The sequence below is a fragment of the Panthera tigris genome, chromosome E1, assembly GCF_018350195.1.
Source record: "Panthera tigris isolate Pti1 chromosome E1, P.tigris_Pti1_mat1.1, whole genome shotgun sequence".
Classification (NCBI taxonomy): domain Eukaryota; kingdom Metazoa; phylum Chordata; class Mammalia; order Carnivora; family Felidae; genus Panthera; species Panthera tigris.
In genome coordinates this window covers 18,123,082-18,147,389 of record NC_056673.1, presented here as the reverse complement: position 1 = coordinate 18,147,389, position 24,308 = coordinate 18,123,082, and the positions used below count along the sequence as shown (strand labels likewise).

Below are 24,308 nucleotides of genomic sequence, written 5' to 3'. Positions count from 1 at the left end.
TTCCGAGTTGACCGCCCTAGTGTGCACCTCTACCCAGAGAGCATCAGCATGTTCATGGCCCCACACCTCATCAACCTTCTGTGTTACCCAGCTTTGCTTTTTGTCTATCCAATAGGTGTAAAGTGATAGGTGATTTTTATTTATTTGTTTGTTTGTTTGTTTATATTTTAGAGAGAGGGAAAGTGTGCTCATGTGCATTGGGGAGAGGGAGAGAGCAAGAGAATCCCAAGGAGGCTCAGTGCAGAGCTCCACAGGGCTCAATCCCACAACCCTGGGATCAGGACCTGAGCTGAAATCAAGAGTCAGACGCTCAATCGACTGAGCCACTCCAGCGCCCCCATGTGATAGCTGATTTAATTTTCACTTCTCTGATTACTAAGGATTACAAATTATTTTGTTTGTTAACACTTTGGATTATCTCTTTTATAAATTGCCATTTATATGCTTTGCCATTCCCTATTGAATTTGCTGCCTTTTTCTTGTTGATGTGAATATTTATATATTCTATATATGAATCCTTGCTGATTTTGTTTTCTTCCTTGTCGGTTATAAGCATTGCAGATCTCTCTGGCCTTCTTTCTATTCCTCAAACATGCCAGACTCCCCAGCCCTCAGGGCTTTTGTCCTCACTGTTCGCTCTGCCTGTCATGCTCTTTTCCCAGACACTTTCAGGCAGGAGTCTCCAGATACTGAACTCTCTGATGTCACCTCCTCAGACATATCCCTCCACCCATGCACTATCCATTACATCACCCGGTTTTGCTAGCATTACGGCCACATCAGTATCAACCTGTTCATTCATTGTTCACCTGCTTATTGTTTGTCTCCATATTAGCTGTGTGTGAGTTCCAAGCACTGTTAATTAGCCTCTAGCGCAGCCTGGCACACAGTAGTTCCTCAATAAACATCTGTTGGGTGAATGAATAAATACACCCCAGTCACACTGCATGGAGTGAAGAGAAAGGTTTGAGGGCAAGGCTAAGAGTGCTGTACTTCAAGTGATACTTCAACTGATGACAAGTTAACATCTAGTGAGTCTTCTGTATGTGCCAGGCACTGTGCAGAGCACTTTACGTGGATTATCACATTCGTTCTCATAATGACCCTATGGGGTAGGTATTCCTTTTATTTATGAGATGAGGAACAGAGGTAGAAAGATAAAGGAAGGCACTCAAGGCCCCACAACTTTCTAGAAGAAACCAGGACCCAGGGAATCTTCTCCAGAGTTAGGGTCCTTAACGGCTACATGCACTGCGGGGGAGGAGGCAGTGGTAAGGGAGGAGATGGGGAGGCCAGGATGGAGCATCCTTACAATCCGAGAAATCTGCTCCTCCCCAGACAGGAGATGAAAGGCAGAGGCAGGGAAGATAATGCTCTCCCTCATGTCCTATATGACACTAGTGAGGCCAGAGAGGTTAAGTGACCAGACCGTGGCCCCCAGGGGACAAGCCACCCCCCCCTCCCCGGGACCACCGCCACTCCACCGTCCCAGTGCCACTTTTTCTTGGCAGGGACCGCGTGGCGCGCATCGGGTTGGGCGTGATCCTGAACTTGGCAAAAGAGCGTGAGCCGGTGGAGCTGGCGCGGAGCGTGGCAGGCATCTTGGAGCACATGTTCAAGCACTCGGAAGAGACGTGCCAGCGGCTGGTGGCGGCCGGTGGCCTGGACGCGGTGCTGTACTGGTGCCGCCGCACGGACCCGGCGCTGCTCCGGCACTGCGCGCTGGCGCTGGGCAACTGCGCGCTCCACGGGGGCCAGGCGGCGCAGAGGCGCATGGTGGAGAAGCGCGCTGCGGAGTGGCTCTTTCCGCTCGCCTTCTCCAAAGAGGACGAGCTGCTGCGGCTGCACGCCTGCCTCGCGGTGGCGGTGCTGGCAACCAACAAGGAGGTGGAGCGGGAGGTGGAGCGCTCCGGCACCCTGGCGCTCGTGGAGCCGCTCGTGGCCTCGCTAGACCCCGGTCGCTTCGCCCGCTGCCTGGTGGATGCCAGTGACACGAGCCAGGGACGCGGGCCCGACGACCTGCAGCGCCTCGTGCCGCTGCTGGATTCGTCGCGCTTGGAGGCCCAGTGCATCGGGGCTTTCTACCTCTGTGCTGAAGCGGCCATCAAGAGCCTGCAGGGCAAGACTAAGGTGGGTGTGGGGTGAGGGGGAGGACCGGGGTTAGAGAGAGTCTGGACCAGCTTCCCAGAGGGAGTGACAGGGACTTGAAGTACACGTTAAGAGTTAGGTGAAGCAAGGAGAAGGATGAGAGACCAGTCATTCTGGCCTTGAAGGCAAAAGCAAGGATTTTCAGCAGGAAACATGCATTTCACAAAGATTATCCTGGCTGCAATTGTAGAGATGGAATTGGCAAGGGTGAGGTCAGAGGCAAGGGAGCCAGATAGGAGGCCATGATGGGGACGGTTGGGAAGGTGGGCTGGGGCATGACAGCAGAGGCAGAGAAAAGCAGACAGATCTCAGAGGGGCTGAAGAGATAGAATTAGGACTTGGGGTGGGGGTGGGGGTGAAGGAGAGGGAAGAGCTGAGGATGACTCCTGGCTTTGGACACAGACAGCTGGGTGCCTGGTGGCACCTGGTACTGAATTAAGGGTAAGTGGAGAGAGGTTGTGGTGGGGGAGGGGAAGAAAGTGAGTTCACTGGGACAGGCTGGGCTTGGAGTGCATGAACGATGACCAGCTGGGGTACCTCAGTGGGCCATTTTGTCACATGGGTCTGGAGTGCAGGAAGGAGAGGGAATGCAGAGAGACAGGGGCTTGGCGGGGCAGAACATCAGTGCGTTGACCAGATAACTCCCACCTGTGTCCCAAGAGCTCCCTATGCCTAGGGCCTGATCTGAAGCTTTTGCCCTCTGCTTTAACTTGCTGTGTGACCTTGGCTAGCTGGCTTCCCCTTTCTGGGCCTCTCTATGCTTCTTTTTTATCCTGGAAAACTGAAGAAGCGAACCACGGCAGCAGTTCTTATCCTGCATGTGAAGCTACTAATAGCTAAATTATCAAAAGTTTGTGTTTTTGTGTTTTAAATATTGGAGAATCAAAATTATCCCTACAACACCCCTCTCCTCCTTTGCATTCCTCTGGGGGGTTGGAGTTGGTGACAGCTGGTGTAAGGAGTTGTGGGCACAGTGTGGGCCATCCTGTCTGTACCACAGCTGTCATCTGGGCTGCTCAGAGGAGAGTGTCTCAGATCATTGTCACCTATTGTGTGTGTCCCCACAGATTAAAAAGAGACTGTTGTGTTGGGGGGTTCTTGGAGGCCTCTTCCAGGGTCTGGGGTTCTAGAAGCTTCTGATTTTCCCCTCTATGCCCCAGAGGTGGGCCATGGGAGGACTGGCTTTATAAATCAGGTCATTCTGCTTTGGGAGAAGGGACTTGAAGGGAAGTAGGGAGTGAGGCCCCAAGGATTGGGTCTGGGCAGCAGGCATGACCACCAGCTATGGCACCCCCTTTCCAACAAGGCCAAGTGAATGCAGTTCAGTAAAGAGATCGTCAGCCACCACTCTGTACCCTGCAATGTGCCAGGTACAGGACTCCAAAGGTGACTAAAACATGACGTCAGCTTATCATCCAGTGGAAGGTGCATTATCTATTAACAACAGTGGCATGTAGAGTACAAGGCCTAATTGGAACTATGGGCCAAACTGTGGGTAAATCAAAGTAGGCTGCATGGAGGGGGTGCTAATCAATTTGAATTCCGATGGATGACTAGGATTCCCACAAGCAGGCCAGAAGAACTAAAGGGTCTGGGAAAGCCATGACTGAGCCCAGCCAGAGATTGGAGAGCCTTAGTGGGTGGGTGTCAGCCAAGTGTGGGATTGTGAAAGGGCAGTTGAGCTGAGAATGGTGGGCAGGGGCTACACTGTGCCAGGCCCGGCCTCCACATTGAGAGCTCAGACTTCATCCCAGGGAGATGGAAGCTGTTAGAGGGGAGACATGAGGTCAAGAGCTGCGAGAGCTTCAGGAGGCAGAATCCACAGAACTAGGTGATATATTGGATGCAGGCAGGGCTAGGGTAGATGATGGGAGTTTCAGCGCTGAGAAGAGGGGAAGGGAGGGACTGGGCACGTTTGGGAATGGCTGGCGAGCTGGTGGACCCAAGACACCCTCTCCCCATCCCTCCCTAGGTATTCAGCGACATCGGAGCCATCCAGAGCCTGAAACGCCTGGTTTCCTATTCCACCAACGGCACCACGTCGGCGCTGGCCAAGCGTGCTCTACGTCTGCTGGGCGAGGAGGTGCCGCGGCCCATTCTGCCCTGCGTGGCCAGCTGGAAGGAGGCCGAGGTCCAGACGTGGCTGCAGCAGATCGGCTTCTCCCACTACTGCGAGAGCTTCCGGGTAGAGCGGCGCATCCCAAAGGCGCGCGGCCGCTAGGGGCGCCCTGCACAGAGGCCACCGCGCCCCTTTTCCGCCTGCATGCCCGCGGCGCCAGGGGGTCATATTGGGGATGGGAGTCTGTACTCAGCCACTTTCGGGGTCACTCGGCTCTGAGTCCCATCCGCCTCACCCATCGCCCTCTACAGTTCCCTTTCCTTGCATTTTATGCTTGGGGTCCAAGGGCTGAGGAGGAGAGCCCTTCCTTACACCTGACCCCTCCCTCAGGAGCAGCAGGTGGATGGTGACCTGCTTCTGCGACTCACGGAGGAAGAGCTCCAGACCGACCTGGGCATGAAATCGGGCATCACCCGCAAAAGGTACGGAGCCTCCTGCCTGCCAGCCGTCGCCCTCCGCCACTAGCCAGTCCCAGGTTAGGACCTCAGCGTCCTCTTCTCCCCCGGGGTGCAGATTCTTTAGGGAGCTCACGGAGCTCAAGACCTTCGCCAACTACGCTACGTGCGACCGCAGCAACCTGGCCGACTGGCTGGGCAGCCTGGACCCGCGCTTCCGCCAGTACACGTACGGCCTGGTCAGCTGCGGCCTGGACCGCTCCCTGCTGCACCGCGTGTCTGAGCAACAGCTCCTGGAGGACTGCGGCATCAGCCTGGGCGTGCACCGCGCCCGCATCCTCACGGCCGCCAGAGGTCAGCCTGCCCACCCGGGCCCCTACCCCTGCCTAGCCCAGCCCTGCAGGGCGAGGGGAGACACACGGTAGATGGTCTGAACACATACCCGGTGCCAGACTGGATTCTGAGGATGCAAAGACCAATATGCTGCACTTTGCCCTCAAGAAGTTCCCAGTCTGAGCTGAGTGGGGGGGTGGAAGTAAGTCAGCTGTATAAGCAGATCGGTGACCACAGTAGGAAGCATGTCCGGGATTCCAATGGGGGCTGCGAGGAAGCGCTGGCTGTCCACCCAGGTCTGGGCATTTGAGGATGTCTGACCAGGTCTTGAAGGATGTATTGGGGAGGGCGGTGCAGCAGAAAGAGCAGCTCAGGAGGAGGGAGCAGATATGCAAATGTGGAGGTAAGACAAGAAGGAGGGGGTCACATGGGGAGGGAGGCTTATGCCACTAGCCAGCAGCCTGCAGAGTATGGGTTCTGGAGGTGCTTTGGGGAGGTCATGAGGGCAGAATGGATTCTAGGGCTCTAGCAACCCTTTTCACTTACTACTTTAACTTGCTAATTTACTATTTAGTTGATATTTATCATCAATTGTTATATGTATTAGGTTTTAAACAGATATTATCTCATTAATCTCTACATCCATTCTGCGCAGTGGGTGTTAATTTTTTAAATCAACTTTAAAAAAATTTGTAAGTAATAAAAGAGGTATAACTTAAAAGTGTCCAATTTCAGGGCTCCTGGATGGTTCAGTAGGTTGAGCATCCAACTCTTTATCTTAGCTCAGGTCTTGATCTCAGGGTCATTGAGTTCAAACCTGGCATTGGGTCCCACACTGGGAGTGGAGCTTCCTAAAAAAAAAAAAAAGAAAGAAAAAATAGTGTCCAATTTGAAGAGTTTTGAAAAATGCTTATATGTGTAACTACCATCGTAATCCAAGATGAACATGGTCCTTGAGGGTGTTAATTGAAAAGATGATGAAACTAAGTTTTAAAGAATTTAAATACATTTCCCAACGTTATCCCTTGGGAAATCCCAAATACATATCTCAAGGCCCTTAAAATAACAGAACTGGGATTTGAACCTCTGTCTTTCTGCTTCATAAACAGACAAATGCTGTCTGTGAGTGTTAGGGCCGAATATTACATGAAGATGGATACTTTGCATTCAGCAAGTTTAACTAAAGCAGATCAAGCCTTTATTATTTTTACATCGCAGCGTCCAATAAAACCCTAAGATTTCATTTTTTAAAAACAGGGAAGTCCTACTGCAAAGATAGCTTACACGTTTTTTAAAAAGAGCCGTGCACGTTTTTTTAAGTGGGGGCAATGACACACTCAGACTTAGATTTTAGAAAAATCCCTCTGGTTGCTGTACAAACAGATTAGACCGAGTAAGTGTGGATTTGGGGAGACCACTGAGAAGGCTGAGTTGGGAGCCTGGACATCAGGAGGGCCCTGGGAAGTAGGAAGGATACAGAGCTCAGAGTCAGGGGTTGTGAAGACTTGTCTGTTCTGTTCACTGCAGTAGCCCAAGCACAAGGGATAGTGCCAGGCATACAGTAAATGCTTAGCAAATACTTGTTGAATGAATGAGAGGTAGGGGTTCAGGTCAATACCCAGGTGCTGGCTGTGGTGGGAACTAGGAAGGGAGGGTCCCGGGGAGGACTTGGGACGTATTGGGTTTGCCGTGTGTGGGGGCAGCTGGCCGTGTAGGTCTGAAGCTCCAGAGAGAGGGCAGGGCTGGAGGCGCAAATCCACGTCCCTAAAACACAATGCCCGCCTCCTGAGACGCACTCACTAAGAGTTAGCAGCCCTCCTTCCCGTAGGCCCATCTCGCTCAGTGACCCTTTTTTGAAACAAGCCACCCTGCCTGGGCTGGGCGGGGTTGGGCCGGGCTGAGAAGGCGGGTGTGCAGGGGATGATGTACCTCATGGTGAACCAAGCTGTCTCTTGTCTGCTTCAGAAATGCTACACTCCCCGCTGCCCTGCACTGGCTGCAAGCCCAGTGGGGACATCCCAGATGTCTTCATCAGCTACCGCCGGAACTCAGGCTCCCAGCTGGCCAGGTGAGAGGGGGTGGGCAGGCTGGGGCCTCGGGGCAAGGCCAAGGCAGTGACACGGGACCTCTTTACAGCCTCCTGAAGGTGCACCTGCAGCTGCACGGCTTCAGTGTCTTCATTGATGTGGAGAAGCTGGAAGCAGGCAAGTTCGAGGACAAGCTCATCCAGAGTGTCATAGGTGCCCGCAACTTTGTGCTGGTGCTGTCAGCTGGGGCACTGGACAAGTGCATGCAGGACCACGACTGCAAGGACTGGGTGCACAAGGTAGGCGCTGGCCTCTGTGGTCCCAGCCCTGGCCTGTGTCCAGGGCACAAGGTCCTCCTCCCGTTCCTCCTCCCCTGCGTCCACCAGCAACCTCCATGGCCCAGCCGGAAGTCAGGAGCCACAGCTCTGACTGTAGTTAGTCTTTAGCAAGTCACTCAGGCTCTCTGAGTCTCAGTTTCCTCATTTAGAAAATGGGGATAACTTCTCTGTGTTCTTCGCCTTGTAGGATTGTTGTGAGAAGGATGAAAATGCTTTGAAAAATAACCTCTGTGAGGGGAGAGGGGCCAGAGAGCCTAGTGCCAGACGCAGCGGAATCATGAAGAGCACAAAGCTGAGTTTGAATCCTGGCTCCGGCCTTGGACAAGTTACTTAATCCCAGTGAGCTTCGTGTTTGTTACTGGAAAGTGGGATAAGTGTAGTCTCTAACTCCCTAGGATGTCGTTATAAAAATTAAAAGAGCTAAAATATGTGAAGTGCTCAGCAGAATGCCTAGCTCTATAGTAATTGCTTTATAATGGTAGCAATTATTATTGCAATTATTATGAGTACTACCACTGTTTAATTAATACCGTTGTATTTTCAGTGCCTGACATATAGTAGAAACTTATTAAATACTTGTAGAATGGAGGGGAGGATCCATATCACATCTGCAGGTTATTAATAATTAATCAGTGAGTAGGAACTGGGGGCCTGGGCTGAGAGATAAAGCAGTCATCTGAGGTGGAGCCCTTGTCCTAAAACAGCTAAGAAGACAAAAATATGCCCAGAACGACCAGACCATATGTAGGATGGTATCAGTGCTAAGCTAGGTAGGTGAACCTCCTACTTGCCATAGGAGTATGGAGAAGGGAGAAAACATTAAGGGCCAGAGTAACCGGGGAAGGCTTCATGGAGGAGGCAGAACTTGAGAAGAGTCTTAAGAATTTAGGTGAGTGGAAGAGAAGGCATCCCAGGCAGGAGAACTGCGTGAGCAAAAGAACAAAAGTGGGGGTGAGGAAGGTGCATCACTGGTAACTGCTTACAGATGAAGAAACTGAGGCTCAGAGAGGTACAATATTTTTTCCCATGACCACACTGGTGTTGAAATCAGAAAAGCTGGGCTCTGAACTCCATCTGTCCGACTCCAAAGCCCACGCTCTTTCCCAGGACCTGACTGCGTTCCATGGCACAGATCTGAGGGGGTGTGAGGGGAGGTGGTGGGATACGGCTGGGTTCAGCCGGCACCAGAAATGATTGTCTGCATCTCTTCCCAACTCCACGTTCAGTGACGTCGTGTTGGTAGCTCGAAATCAGCCACGGTGGGAGCATCGACACTAAGGAAGTTGATAAACACTACGAATCAGGGTTTTATTTGGTTGATTGTCCCCCCCCACCCCACCCCCCGCCTCCCAGAGAGCTCATTGTTAAACATTGACCAGTACACCACCGGCTGGATAAGAACTACAGAACCAGTTTGCAGAGTACCTAAAGGCCAGGAGAAGACCCATGTTTAAAGCACAGGGAAGAGGGATCCCCTGAGGGCAGTGACGCCAGGCCAGGGGTTGTTGGGAGAAGGCTCTGACACCAGAGTGCATCCAGACTGACAGTGGGGAAGAGGGTCAGGCCCCAGAAGCCATGTCTTAGGGGCTGAGTATTGGGCTTGGTTTGGTGTTGGGCCAAAGAGACGCCTGGAGGATCATGGTTGATGGCCCAGCTTAGGTGGCAGGTGGCCTGCTCCATGGGAGTTCAGACCTTGCCGTGTTTACTCCATATCCCCGATGCCCACAACCACGCAAGCTGCAAAGTAGGCTCTTGAGTTTATGGAATGATTGAATCAAAGATTACACAGATGGAGCTGAGATTACTGGGAAAAGCAGACATGTCCACCAGCTTTACCAAGTCAACTCTAATCAAGTTTTCATTCTGAACCTGCTGGGTGACCTTGAACAAGCCATTATTCCTCTCTTGGCCAGACTCTGAATCTGTGCCATGAGCAGTGTGCTGTCTTCAGTTGTGTGTAATTTTGGATAAAACAAATGTCTAAAGGCTCCCAAATAAATTTCTTCAGGGTCTGAATTCATACAGGTCCTCAGCAGAGAGGCAGAGGGCTTGGTTGAAAGAGCCCTGGACTTGGAATTTGAAGGCTTGATTCAGAGACCTGGCCCCTCCTGGTCTGGGCATTTGTGTGACTTGGGAGCAAGTCCCTTCCCTTCTCCGGGCTTCCTGCTTCTCATTCATAAAATGGAGAGTTTCCCCCAAAGCCAACCAAGGTGGAAGCTCCTCAGGTTCTCTCCCCAGGAAGGCTCTGCTCCACAAGGGTACTGGACATCCAGCCTTGTCCCAGCAGATTGTAAGGAGGGAGGAGGCAGGCGGGGTGGCGGGAGCCTTTGCACTGGACCAGTCCCAAAGGCTCCATCAGCCTTCCTTGGTTTTTGTTAGTGCTTGATTGCCTCTGGTTTTAAAATTCCTTTCCCTGAAGCCACATTTAGTGAGTAATCAATATGGAAAACCACAAGTGAACTGCACTCAAAAAAGGCCAATCCCTGAGGTTCTCCCTTGAAAGGAGAAAAACATTCAATAAGCACTTACCAGAGCACCCATTAATAGTAAGTTATATCCTCAGAACAACCTTGTGAAGTAGGTTTATTATTCTCCTTTACAGAGGAGGAAATAATAACACCTACTATTTATTAAGCACCCACTGCATGCTGGGCACTGTTCTAACCACTTGTCGTGGGATATTGCAGGTATCCCCAACCATCCCACCAGACAGGGACTGTCATGAACCCTATTTTGAACCTTATTTTATATATGAGAAAACAGAGGCTTTGAGAGCCTGTTGTTTGCCTCAGGCCACAAAGCCTGTGTCAGAGATTCGATGTGAACCCCCATCTGATGATTCCAGAGTTCAGTCCCCAACTGCTATGCTATGTTATGTTATTTATTTTTCTTCCTTCCTTCCTCTTCCTTCCTTTTTTCTTTCTTCCTTCCTTCCTCTTCCTTCCTTTTTTCTTTCTTCCTTTCTTTCCCTTCCTTCCTTCCTTCATTCTAACCATTCAGTCTGCCTGCCTGCCTTCCTTCTTTCTTCTTTCTTTTTCTTTCTCTCTTTTGCTTGCTTGTTCTTTCTTTCTTTCTTTCTTTTTCTCTTTCTTTCTTTCCTTCCTTCCTTCCTTCCCTCCTTCCTTCCTTCCTTCCTTCCTTCCTTCCAACCATCCAGCCATCCATTAAGTATTTGGCAAGGGCTGACTATGGGCAAGGCTTTGTGAAAGATGCTGAGATGTAAGATGGGTAAAAACCAGACATGTGGGGAAGACAGGTATTAAGCAAATCACTCATTAACTAATTTAAGTTTGCAACTGTAGCATATGCTGAAGGGCCTATTACAAGAGCCTACAATAGGGAGAACTGGCCTAGTCAGAGAAGTGAGGGAAGACTTCCCTGGGAAAGTATGGATTGAGCTCAGATCAGAAAAATGAGTAGGCATTAGTTAAGGGAAGGGGCAGGGAAGAGCATTCCAGACTGAGGAAACAGCATGTGCAAAGGCCCTGTGCAGGGAGGGAGGATGGCAAATCTAAGGGGCTACAAGATCTGTGTGGCTGGGAGAACAGTACAGGGGTAGAGTCTGAGAAGTGAGCTGTGGTCAACCACACAGGGCCTTCAGACCACATTAAGGAGTTTGAATTTTATTCTAAGAGCCATGTAAAATACTGAAGAGTTTTAAGCAGGGGATGACATGATCAGATTTGCATTTTGCAAACAGCAGCCAGGTGAAAGGGCAACGCAGAGAACAAGTTAGAGGGGGCAAGAGTGGATGAGGAGAGACCTGGCAGGGGATAAAGATGAGGGGGGTTGGAGCAGGGTGGTGGTGGGGTGGAAGAAGAGAAAAATGGGTGGATTTGAGAAAAAAGTAAGAAGTACAAATTGACAGGGCTGGTGACAGATCAGTTTGGCTGCAGCGGGTCATGTTTTTCTTCTGACACCAAATGGTGTGGGTTTTTTCTAACACCAACAAACCAATTCTTGCAATTTGCCAACACCAACTGGGTGTTCCACAATTCAGTTCAATTCTGATGTTGACTTACTTACCCAGAGCAAGTGTCAGACTCCAGAGGGTTAAGGACTCTGCCCCACAAGTCTGCCCTCACTTCAGATGCCAGTTGAAAGTCCTGGGTTCCCAGGCTACCCGCATTTGTCTGACTTGACTACCAATTCAGGAGTTCCCGGGACATACACATCCCTCCCCCGACCAGTTCAATAATTTGCTAGAATTACATGCAGAACTCAGAAAGGACTCAGCTATTACTGGTTCATTGTAGAGGATACGACTCAGGAACATCCAAATGTGAGAGAGGCCTAGGGCAAGGTACAGGGCATGCGGGCATGGGCAGGGGAGGCTCAGAGCTCCCATGCCCTCTCCAGGCCACCCTCTCAACACCTAGATGTGTTCACCAACCCATCTCATCCTTGGGGGGTTTTATGGAGTTTCATTATGTGGGCATGATTAAGTCATTGGCCACTGGCGAGTGAACTCAATCTCTGCCCCTCTCCCCTCCTAGGCAGTGTGTGTGTGTGTGTGTGTGTGTGTGTGTGTGTGAATGTTTGTTGGGTACTTAAAAGTTCCAACCTTTTCAACATAGCTTGGTCTTCCTGGCAACCAGGCCCCATCCAGAAGCTATCTAGGCACCCCCAACCCATCCTCCAGTCATCTGGGGATTCCCAGGGTTTCAGGAGCTCTATACCAAGGATCTGGGGCAAAGACCAAATATATACCACAAGTGGTGAGGGAGAAGTCAAGGTAGACTTCAGCACCAGCACCCCACCCCAGGCTTGGCCTTGGGTGGTTGGCCCTCCCAGCGTCTGCCTGGCCTCCCAGGTCCCTAGATGGGGACCTGTGTCTCTTTCCTCCTCCCCTCTTTTCTTTCTCCAGGAGATTGTGACTGCTTTGAGCTACGGCAAGAACATTGTGCCGGTCATTGATGGCTTTGAATGGCCAGAGCCCCAGGACCTGCCCGAGGACATGCAGGCTGTGCTCACCTTCAATGGCATCAAGTGAGGAGGGGGGCGGGTATCCAGCCCCCAGCCAGCAGCTCCCTCCGGCAGGCCCTCTGACCCACCAGCCTCTGTGCCCACAGGTGGTCCCACGAGTACCAAGAGGCCACAATAGAGAAGATCATCCGCTTCCTGCAGGGCCGTTCCTCCCGGGACTCATCTGCAGGTTCTGACACCAGTTTGGAGGGTGCTGCACCCATGGGCCCAACTTAACCAGTCCTTCGTTCCCAAGCCCTGCCATGACCCCCATTTCCGTCGTCCCTCCTGAAGAACCAGCTCCTCAAACCGGCCTCCCTCAGCCTGAGCCCTTCTCAGGAAATGACTGTCCCTCTCTCCCCACCCTCATGGGCCACCTCAAACCCAGCTTCCTCAGTGTCTGGAAAGGGAAGGGAAGCCAGGCATTGGGGGTGGTAAGGGTCAGACCCCCCCCAGGCCCTGCCACCAGGTTTTCTATCTCCGGTGTGGGAAAAGCACTGGAGATTGAGGGTTCACAGCACACTACGCCCCGTCCTACCCTGACAGCAGCACCCAGCTTGCATAGGGGGAAGGCAGGCAGTCTCTGACAAGGGTTAGGGCCATGCCCACCCTCTCAGCTAACCCAGGGCCTGGGCCCAGCAGCCAGCCAGCACAAGGGTCCAGCGATGGCTCTCCGCCTAAATCATGCCTGGCTCTCACCACTTCCTGCCACCCTGTGGCCTTGACCTGTAACCACTCAGTGTCCTTAGCTGGCCTGGCCTGGTCCCAAGTCCCCTCTCAACCTTTCTGAGGTGCAGCCCCCTTAGCCACATCCAAGGTCAGGGTTGGGCTGAACCTGCCCTCACTCTGGCTGGTCTGTGGCTACGGCCAGTTTCGCTGCACCCAGTGGTGCAAAGGAGTCCCCTGCTTGGGCCTGGGCAGCCGAGGCCATCTCAGTGGGCAGCTAGCCACCCTACTTAGCCTTGTTGCCGTGCCTCAGGTTCCTGCTGGCCTGGCTCAGCTGGCTTCCCTGGCCCCTCCCCCACCCACATGCTCAGGGGGAGGCCGGGGGAGGCAGCACTCTGCGGCAGCGGCAATAGCCTGGGCAGAACCTGCAGCAACACGTGGAGAGGCAAGATCCTGAAGAAGGGCAAGGAGTGCAGTTGAATCTCCCCCGGGAATTTTGCTAAAATTGCACTCAAGAGACCTGGGCAGGGCCTGGGTTTCTGCATTTCTCACTAATTCCCAGGTGAGTGGATGCGGTAGTCAAGGAATGACCCACTTGAACTAGCAAGGCTCTAAAACACAAATCCCTCACAAATATTTGCCATTTCCCAGAACCACCGGAGCAACCCTCCCCGGTATTATCTCCATTTTACAGATAAGGAAGAGAATGACGTGCCATTTCCCAAATCATTAGTGGCAGCCCCACGATCCAGACCTGGCCGCCTGGTGCTCCGTCCACTGCCTGTCCTGAGAATCATCTTGGAGGTTGTGCCCTGGACAGGGCTTCAGACTGACAGCTGGCTTCTCCTTTGCCCCAAGAGGCTAGCAGGGGGAGACAGGTTTGCACCAAGAAAGGCTGACCCAGGAGCTGTACAGAAATAAATGAGCAGGAATGTCCCTCAGCCCCTTTCTCCACTAGGGTAGGAGAGCAAGAAAGTATCCTCCCCCCAGTAAACCCAGGCTTCAGCTAATAGGGTCAGCTAGAGCCTGCCCTGCCCCTTCCCTCCCCGGGGCAGTGAGTTCACACCAGGCTGCCTCAGCTTCCAGAACCACCTCCCACAGGTGCTGGCCGGGTCACTCGTAGCTCTTGAGCCACATCATCAGAAAGTCAAAGGTCTTACTTCAGGCTTGGCACTCGTTCCTTCCACTCCCCCTCCTGCAGGAGACGCTGTCTTTAGCGGGTCCTGGCCCCAGCTCTGGCCTCCACCGCTCTTGATGCCTTCATGCCACACGAGTGCCTTTCAGTGCCAGGCCCTGGGTGTGGTGGTGACTGAGGCAGACTGGACGTTGCCTTTGCAGAGCAGAGACAGTAACAATACAGTGGGATGACTACCCTCCAGGAGACACTTTCTCTTTGTCCCCATCAATCCCACCCCTTCCTGAGGTGCCCTGTGGGCAGTATTCAGAGAGGTTGCGGGCCAATCCCACCAGAGCAGCCCAGGTGATGACCCCCCAGCCAGGCCAGTGTGTTCAGTGGATTGTCTCTCCTGCCATGACCAACACTGCTCGGGTTACAGCCAGGACAGGCACCTGGCCCTCATCTTCCACCTGGGCCTGGCCCCATGGAGCTGGTCCTAAAACAGAGGGCTGGGAAATAGCCTTTCCCCCAAGCCTGCTCTGATGCAGGTCTGCAGGGTTGGGCTTTTCCGCTTGGCTGGGCATCAGCTAGGTCCCTACCCACCTCACCCCACCCCTCCCCAGGGACTAAGGACTGCATGCCAATAAAGAGGAATCTCATTTTAGCATGTAGGAGGGGGGAAAGGTCTCAGAACATTATCTAGTGTTTCCTAACTTGTCCACCGGCAATCAGATAATTTGGGGCATTGCTGATCTAGACCTACATAGGAGGGCTTGCTCATGGTCACAAGCAAGCCAGAGGCAGTGCCCAGAGTAGAGCCCAAGCCTGAGACCAGCCCAGAGCCTCTTCCTGACCCTCCTCACTGCCTCATGCTGGGACAGTCAGTGGAAGGCCCTCTCCTTGCTTTGGTCTTCCAAGGACAGAGACAGTGAGATGGGAATCTGGAAACAGGCCCAGGCTACAGACGCCACAGCTGACCATGCTTTGTTCTGCACCCGCCCCCTCCCCCCTTCCCGCTTCACCTGTGATTTCTGGGGCAGGGGACAGAGAATGAGGGTAGCAGGAGCCAAGCACTGTGGCCAATGCACGCCTGCAGTCAAGTGCCACCTGCTCTGGTCGGTGCAGGGGCTTGCAGCCCTCATCAAAGCTAGTGCCTGGATACTGAATCCAGTTCTGACTTCCAGCTTCCGGTCCAGGCTTTCCTAACACCCTAGAAACAAGCCCCTCATTCTCTGAGAAGCTGGGGCCCCTGGATCATATCGAGGAGTCACATCTCCAGGTTCCTATTGACCTACAGATAAAGGATGGCCCTGCTGAAATGGGTGGCAACAAGAGTGCTGGAGGGCTGAGCAGTGACAAAACCTGACCCTGCTTGGGCTGGTGCAGCCGGGTCGACCAGTACAGGTGCCTTCAGGGACTGGATCTCTACCCTCAGGAATGGGCTCCTGCCAGGATCTCCCCACGAGCCTGATGCAAGTCTGGCAGGCCTCTGCCCCACAGCTCAGGAGAAGAGAATGAGCAGTCAGATGGAGGGGGAGGCGGGGGGCTGGCCATGCCCAGTACAATCCCATGGCAGCTCAGGGGCTCCTGCCCAGCCCAGAGGCTGCTGCTATCTGACCTATGGCGGGCAGGCCAGGAACAGGAAAGCAGAGAGCCCCACAGCCCAATGCCTTGGGGGCCAGAAGGTTCACTTCAGTGTGATTATATGGATTTATTGTGATTGGCACTGTGAAGCCCAGAGGATGGATTCCAGCCAGAGACAGCAGCACTTTCCAGAAGGGACCCAGCCCCTCCCACCCCCCCTCCCCTCAGAATTGCATCCAACCCCAGAAGTGACTGGTGGCTGCACACCAGGAACTGAGCCCTGTGAGCTGTGCGGTGTGGGCTGGAAGCACAGATGCCAGCCCTCATGCTTCACCTGGTCCCTGAGGCTTCACCTGCATTTGGGACCTCTCCTCTCCCCTGGAGGGTTCTATACGACTGATGGCATCAAGGGTAAACAGTCCAGATGGCTCCCCCGCTGCCTCCTGGAGTGGGGCTGTGTGGGTTACAATTCTAGATTAGAGTCATAGGCTGGCACAGCAGTGTAGCTTGACCACTTTTTCCAAGGCAGACACTTGCCCTTTGCGGGGTGGTGCTGGCGTTGCTGGGAGCCAGACGCATGCTTTCAGCTAGTTAGTGTTCACTTTGCTCCCACTGCCCTCTGTCCTCGGGTCCAGGCAGATCAGGGGCTCTGAGGAAACTGCTGGAATTCAGGACGAGGATTAGCCTTTTCCAGCACCCTGTGAGAGACCAGAGAAAGGATTCAGATTTGACATGGGGGACACCCTCAACTCTTAAGAGATGTGACAAGATGTATCAAGGCCTTATTGGGTGGGCCGGTATAGGTCTTTCTGCCACAGTGGGGAGGAGGAAGACAAGGTAATGTACAGAGACACAGGACTCTGGAAAGCAACTCTTATGGCTATGGGGGAGGAAGTCAGTAGTTCAGGCTAGCCTGTGGCCCAGACATAACTAGCTGAGGAAGTTTCCAGGCTTCCCTCTAGAACATTTCTGCCACCATATTTCCATCTGCAAAATGGTAATGGAGGACCGGGGGAGCTGAGGGAGAGAACACAGCCTTGCCAACAAGCAGTGTTAGCCTGACCCTTCCTCTGCTGCCCCTCTGCCTTGCCCTTGGGCAATGGTTCTCAGATGATTAAAGCAGCTGTCTGCAAGGCAAGAATCAAGCAGAATGGTTCCGGGAGTGTTCTGGTTGGGAGGATGAGAAAGAGGACAACTTTGGGATAAAGCATTATGAGCATAGGTCAGAGCCCTACATTACCCGATCAGAATGGCTGGGATGAAGAGGAGACCAGCTCCCAGGAGGAAGGGGAACCCCTTCATAAAGTTCAGGGTGGCCGGGTAGAGCGAGTTGAAAATGCCAGAAGCCATCAGCATGGCCAAGCCATTGACGCAGGCCACAGCAGAAAAGAGAGCACCTGTGAAGAAATAAACATCACACACTGAGGCCTGAAAGGCCTAGAGTCAAATCCTAGCACCCTAGCTCGCTGTTATGTGACCTGGGGAAAGTCATTTAACCTCTGTGAGTCTCATCTTCCTCAACAATAAATCCTACATCATGTGTTGTGGTAAGGATTCAGTGAGGTCATGCACAGAAAGCACTTCACGCATGGGACTACAGAACAAATGGCTGGTATTAAATCCATGTATTAAAAGTACATGTGATATCTTCTACCAAAAAGCCTGATAAAGTGGTTTTTGGTTTATCCCCTTTTGAAATCATCTCCTGTTTGAGATTAATTGCTGGGTTAATTCCCAGTTCTAACACTTATTATCTGTGTGATCACTGAATCAGCTGCTTATCCTTCTGGGTTTCTGTTCCCCTTCTGTTAAATAAGGCTAATACCTATTTTTCATAGACTGCTGGCAACATTAAATTCACACGTAAAGTATCCACCACAGGCCCCCTGGAGGTAGTAACTAAGTGCTGTTCTTCTCTCCTGTTCCCCTTGGCATCTCAGGGCACAGTGAAGGTGCTAGAAAAAAAGCTTACTGAGTGAATGAATGAAGGTACATGGGTTTTGGGAGGCAAGAAAACAAACCTCTACTGGGCTACATATGGCACCAGATCCTCCTTCCCGGGCAGATGGGGAAAAGTGCATGAGCCAGATGTTTCCAGACTAGGGTCTAAGGACCCAGAGGCGTGAGGCTATTCTTTATAGATACGCCAGCAGAACCCAAATTTTGCAAAATGAGCAACAACCCAAGAGAAGTTGAGTTTGAACTCTGTCCGACCATCAAGAGCTGGAAGGCCCTTGTCATCAAGAGCAAACCGCTCATGTAACAGAGGAGGGAACGGGTGCAGAGACAGAAAGGGACCTGCCCAAGATCTCACAGCCAGTGGGTACCAGAGTCAGGACCCAAACCACATCCCAAGACCTGCTGCTCTTAAAAACAGACCCAGGTTTGCATCCCAGCTCCACCACTTACTGAGTGACTTTGCGTGACCCAATTTAACCCTCTGGGTCTCTGCTTCTTCAACTGTCACTCGGGGACAAGGAAATATCGAAAGGTTGTCTGCTTCCTCTAAGCTTACACACTGACCCTAGTGAAGCATCATCTCATTCATTCTGCAGCTGGAAAAGCTAGTTCTGGAGAGTAAATCCTGCACTTGGGACTTACCTGAAGGAACAAGTGTGCTCCGCGAACTGCAAATTCCAACCCTGTGATCTGAAAATCCAAGGCACTGTGGCCCTCTGCCAATCCCAGGCAATTTGACACAAGTGCATTTGTCTCGGCTACTAACGTCTCCTGGGTGGAGGGGAGGAAGGTACGCAGCCTCCCGGCTCACAGCTGCCCTCTGCCCAGTTCAGGCAACACTGGGTATGAGGGACCAGATACAGGGTGACCCTGACACTCACCCTGCTCTGACTCGCCCACCAGCTTGGAGAGCTTGGCCCGGATGATGGGTGTGGTAACCAATGACAGGAACAGGAGCCCGTACCCTGCAGAGAAAGAAACAATCATCAAGGAAATGGAGTCAGGGAGAGGAGCACCCAAGCACCCTATGTAGCAGAACTCCTACACATACCTCATGTGGGACTCAGGTTGGACACAGGAAGGACTTCCTTACTGGTGATGGAGACAATGAGCAAGGAGGAAGGGAGACTACCTTTCTCAAAGCTTGACCTACCTGCTACCTGTTTCATGAATGAATGCTGATTCCCCACCAATTGTGTTCTTGTCGCAACACCTCTTGTGGTCGCAGCAGGCATCACCCAACCATCTTGCACTTAGAAGGGAGATGGCATGGTCCAGGGGCGCCTGGGTGGCTCAGTCGGTTGAGCGTCCGACTTCGGCTCAGGTCATGATCTCACAGCTCGTGGGTTCGAGCCCCGCGTCGGGCTCTGTGCTGACAGCCTGGAGCCTGCTTCTGCTTCTGTGTCTCCCTCTCTCTCTGCCCCTAACCCACTCACATTCTGTCTCTGTCTCTCTCAAAAATAAATAAACATTTAAAAAAAAAAAAAAAAAGAAGGGAGATGGCATGGTCCAGAAAACAAGCATGGGCTTTGGAGTCGGCCCCAAGTTCTAAACCTGACACCATCGCTTCCTAACTGTGTGGCCTTGGACATGACTCCTATCTGTGAAAGGATAACAAAGGCCTCCTCACAGGATGGTTCTGGGGTACAGAAGGCCCCCTAAGATTTCAGGGCCGAATCCCTGAAATTTGTAAATGTTGCCTTATTTGGAAAATGGGTCTCTGAAGACATGTTTAAGTTACGGATCTTGAGATGAAGGGATTTTTCCAGGATTACCAGACTGGGCCCTAAATACAATCACACGAATCCTTAGATGAGGGAAACAGAGGGAGATGTGACATGGAACAGAGAAGGCACATGGAAGAGGAAGAGACCATGTCACCACTGAGACAGAGACTAGGGTGACATGGCCACAAGCCAGGAACTCCAGCAGCCACTGGAAGCTGGAAGAAGCAAGGGAGATTCCCTCCGAGAGACTCCGGAGCTGGAAGCAGCCAGGAGCGTGGCCCTGCTGCCCCCTTGATTTTGACCCCAGTGATACTATTGCTTGACTTCTGGCCTCCAGAACTGTGCCAGAATAAATTTCCATTGTCTTAAGCCATCCAGTTTGTGGTCATTTGTTACAGTAGCCCCAGGAAATGGTACATGAGGTAACATTTGTGGAGGATACACAGCAAATGCAAGTTCTTTTTCCCTTTGCATCTGTTACTCATAGGCTTACACTGCTTCTTCCATAACGATTTCTCTCCCTGTGGGACTGTTGCCTCCTAGAAGACAGTAGACCCTCCAAAGTGGGTTTATGAGGCAACCCAGGGCCCGTTTAGGTGTCAGGCCCACGAACCCCTCTCTGCTGAGGCTCCCCTGAGCAATGACAGTGCCTTCATCATCTCTGCACCCCTGAGGGCACTGAGCCCAGCACTGAGGCCAGGGGAGATGCTGTGGGCAGGAAAGGAAGGTCCCCGGTCCCCTTCGACCTCGCTCTCCAGGCAAGCAGCCAAGTTAAGAAATCGGTGATTACTGGTCGGCTGACTTTGTAAACAACGTATTTTAGGACTCTATCAAAATTAATCTGTTCCTTTATTTTATTTTTTTTAAGTTTATTTATTTTGAGAGTATGAGAGAGAGAGAGAGAGGGAGCATGTGTGCACACAAGTTGGGGAGGGGCAGAGAGGGAGAGGGAGAGGGAGAGAGAGAGGGAGAGGGGGAGAGAGAGAGAGAGAGAGAGAGAGGGAGAGAGAGAATCCCAAGCAGGCTCCACACTGTCAGTGCAGAGCCCTACACGAAGCTCCATCTCATGAACCGAGAGATCATGACCTGAGCCGAAACCAAGAGGCAAGTGTGTAACTGACTGAGCCACCCAGGCACCCCTAATCTGTTCCTTTAAAAAAGTTAACTTCCTCATTTCCAGCTACCCCTCTCCTACCAAGAAAAAACAAAAAAAGAGGAACAAGAAAAAGAACTAACGCAGGCAAGAATCTGTTATCTGTGGTCTGAGAAGACTGGCTTTTTAAAAAACCCAAAGAAGCTGACCAAAGATACCGAGGTAGGGCCTGTGATTCTTATCAGAGAAGTGAGTATTACGGCATTAGTGGCATGGACTTTGTTTAAGAACACCATAAATACTGGCTGTGGGAGGCCAAGAAGTGAAGCAATTAGCCTATGAGCCATACTTTTGTCTTTTGTTCTATCTTACTAACAACAATTTACAGTTGATAATGTGGATTAATTACTGAGGCTACTGAAGGTCTGTCTTCTCCATTTGACAAAGATGGCATTTTTATGAAGTTTCTTCGTCTGTCCTCCAGTGCAGGCAAGGAGCACAACAATGTTTCCAGACACAGGCCTGAACCTGCAGGGGCAGGGAGTGTCTGACCCCCAGCTTTCACCCAGTGCCTCTGGGACACACTGTCCCCAAGCCCACGCATTTTACCTGTGAACATGAGGGGTGTGATGGTAGCAAACGCAAAGACCACCATCCCCAGAATGTTGAAGGCCAGGCCAATCTCGGCCACCCAGGCATCAGCCAGGCAGTGCTGCAGAAGCCGCAGGCCCAGCAGGCTGGTGAGGTACGGGAGGTGCTGAGCTGCAGAACCGTAGCCGATCAGCTTGGAGTCCCAGCAGAGGGGTTTGCTCAGTTCATAGAGGGTCAGGATGTCCTGGGCCCCAAAGTGCACAGTGACCACCATGAAGATGGCCAAGGAATACAAGGCTAAATGCCTCCTGGACTTCTCTGGAGCGGGAGTCACGTAGAGTCGTACAATGGATCGGTGGTGACGGAGCGTGAAGAGCCGGGCAGGCGTTGGCTCCTTCACCGTCTCACCAAAGCAGAATGCTGCATAGAGAGTCATGGCTATCAACAAGGCCAAGGCCAGCCAGAAGGGGTTGGCGTAACCCTGGGCCCGGAGCCAGTGGCCCCCGAGAAGGCTGGCCAACATCCCCGCCACCCCGATGCACGATTCCAGCAGGGCCATTCGCATGGTGCGGCTGCGGCTGGAGCTGACATCTGCCACGGAGGCAAAGCCAGCAGCCAGGAGGCCACTGAAGTCCCCAAAGAGAGCACAAAGGATGCGGCCCAGCACGAAGTAGCCGACGTGGAGTTGCAGCTGCACGACAAAGATGGACACCAGGGCCTGCAGCAACAGGCCCAGTGAGGCCAGCACCAGCAGTGGACGGCGGCCCACACAGTCACTCCAGGCACCCAGCAGGGTAAATGAGAAGAGCCCCACAAGGAAGCCGCCCAGGTTCATGTAGAGGGTCCAGTGGGAGGTAAGGGTCTCCACTTCCTGTGGGGACATGAATCTTACCAGGGTGCTGTTCCTCACTCTGGGTTGCCCAACTCCCAACCATCACCATCCTGGGAGATACGGGGATGGGGACTATCTTTGGAGCCCTAAACCTCAGAGAACCGGTGCTGGGTTAAGTGGAATGGACTACGGTCCCAGGCCCTTACTTTTACTCCCTTTGCTAATCCTCCCGGCCTTGCTCTACCTAGAGGAACTTTAAGCACCCCCCACACTGCAGGGGTCGGTCCGGCGCCAACTAGGCTCTGGCCCCGCCCACTACCCAATCTCCATACCCACCCACCCCCCGCCCCCGCAGCTTGCCCGGACCCAGACGCAGGCCCCGCCCCATCGGCTGCCCAGCGCTCCAGCCCGGGGCCCACCCGGTGCCACGCTCCGCGCCCCTCCGCCGCCGCTACCTTCATGATGGGGTCCGCGCTGTGGTTGCTGCAGCTGCCCCTGTCGCGGGTGCCATTGTAGCCGAGGTCGGCACTGAAGCGGTGCCACAAGTACTGCGTGGTGAGCGGGCCCTGCAGGACCAAAGCGAAGTTGGCGAGGAATATAAGCGGCTCCACGGGGCCGCGGCACAGCACGGCCGCCGCGGGGCGGCCGCGGGCCTCGTCCGGGGGGCTCGCGCGCCCCTCCATGCGCGTGCGCGTCGGGGCCGGCGCGAGACAGATGGCTGAACGATTCTGCGCCTGCGCCCAGCGTCCCCTTTTTTTAAAAAGCCTGGCGGGGCGGGGCCGCTGTTCCCTTCACTCTCGCCCCGCCTGCTCCGGCCGGTAAGGGAGGGAGAGGGGCCGCGCACCCCTGGCTCACCGGATGACCTCACCTGTAGTCTGCAAGGATGCCGCCCTACAGCCCTCCATTCCAGGCCCAGAAACACTCCTAACAATAACAAAAAATATCAATAATTAACATTTATTGATCGTTTCCTGTGCGCTGGGCACCGTACTAAACTGCGTGCATTGGTCTTCCGACAACCCTATAGGCTAGCCATTATTAATGCTCACGGTCTACAGATGAGGAAACGAGGACATGGGGCACCCAAGGCAGAGCTCGAAGAACACTTGACCTCTGACGCCTATTTTGATGTTCGGCGCTGCAGCAGAGGCAACTCAGTGCAGCCTCACGCTCTCGGCCTCGCTTCCACGACCTAGACTCTGCTACTGGGTCGGGCACTTACCTCCCTGTGCCCCATTTCTTCATCTTTAAAATGAGGGTGCCAATACAACCTGCCTCAAAGAGCTGCTGTGGAAGAAGAGTGTCTGGTACATTCTAAGTGCTGTTATTGTTATTAATAGGCTGTTACCTGCTCCACTCCTGCCCTAGGGTTTTTTCCTTGGGAAACCGGTCTTGTTGGGGGGCTCAGGACTGGCTGTGCAGTGACTGCGGAGGATCAGAGGAGAAGACTGTGGAGGGCCCAGGAGACCATGGGTGTGGCCCTGTGCTCCTGGGTGCTCCAGCTATAGGAAGTGGGCCAGAAGGCAGTCATACCTCCCGTCTGGGCATGTTTTATTGCCTGTAAAAGGGAAAAGCATTACCTGCCTTTCTCCTTTATCATTTACTCATTCAGCCTATTTCTTGAGCACCCCTTATATGTCAGGGACCATGCCTGGGGGTGCTCCTAGAACACAGCAGTGAAGGACACGGACAAAGCCTTTACCAGGCCCTGTAGTTCTTAGAATGGTGGGGTGGGGAAAGACCTCAAAGAATCCTACTAATCTGTGTAAGAGCTCAACTGTGGAAAGTCCTTTAAAGGAGAGGAGCCGTGGGACTCCAAGGCTGCTCATTCAGGAGCCCGGCCAGGCCTAGGAGGAGCAGGGCCAGAAAAGGCCGCTTGCCTTGACAATAGAGCAGTAGAATGAGTTTCCAGAGGCAAGCTCTGTGCCATGACCCACAGGCCTGAATTTGGGGATGGTGGGGACTACCCATTTCTGGCTACCATGACTGTGCGTGGTCTTGTTGCTGGCTTATTGACCATCCCCCACCTCCCCTGAGGCAGAAAGAGTCCTAGGCTCCCAAAAGATGGGTGCTGGCTAGATACTGGTGGACCAAATGAGGCCTGCACCCCCATGGGACCATTACCAACCTGTCCAGAAAATTCCACATTAAACACACAAGCCCCTGGAGTTGACTCCCTCCCCTCTCCATCGCCTACACAAAAGTTTGGCCCAGTTATGTCAGCTGCAGGCAGGAAAGGGTGCCCAGCTGAAATTTTATTGTTATTTCCTGTAGAACCAAGAATGAGAGACAGAATGCCAAGGCCCCTCAGCTGGGAATGGGTCAGGGTGTAGCTCATCCCAGAGCTGAAGCCTGTGGTGCTCTTAAAAGAGGTCTCTCTTCCACCTCTTTTAAGACCTAGCTACAGTCAGGTC

The 24,308-nt window shown here is 52.9% G+C and overlaps 2 protein-coding genes across 2 annotated transcripts; one reads left to right on the top strand and one right to left on the bottom strand.

Moving 5' to 3' along the window:
- Positions 1–1,041: 1,041 nt before the first annotated feature.
- SARM1 (sterile alpha and TIR motif containing 1) lies at positions 1,042–15,706 on the top strand. Its single transcript, XM_042966204.1, has 10 exons — positions 1,042–1,112; positions 1,512–2,130; positions 4,121–4,333; positions 4,598–4,689; positions 4,781–5,016; positions 6,961–7,063; positions 7,132–7,321; positions 12,228–12,349; positions 12,433–12,515; positions 13,686–15,706. The coding sequence occupies exons 1-10, from the start codon at positions 1,045–1,047 to the stop codon at positions 13,910–13,912; spliced, it is 1,953 nt and encodes a 650-aa protein (XP_042822138.1). The 5' UTR covers positions 1,042–1,044; the 3' UTR covers positions 13,913–15,706.
- Positions 15,707–15,804: 98 nt separating this feature from the next.
- On the bottom strand, positions 15,805–22,577 carry SLC46A1 (solute carrier family 46 member 1). The gene is made up of 5 exons (XM_042966206.1): positions 22,350–22,577; positions 21,081–21,933; positions 18,533–18,616; positions 16,933–17,089; positions 15,805–16,390 (listed from the first exon to the last, which is right to left on the bottom strand). The coding sequence occupies exons 1-5, from the start codon at positions 22,575–22,577 to the stop codon at positions 16,333–16,335; spliced, it is 1,380 nt and encodes a 459-aa protein (XP_042822140.1). The 3' UTR covers positions 15,805–16,332.
- Between the last annotated feature and the right edge of the window lie 1,731 nt (positions 22,578–24,308).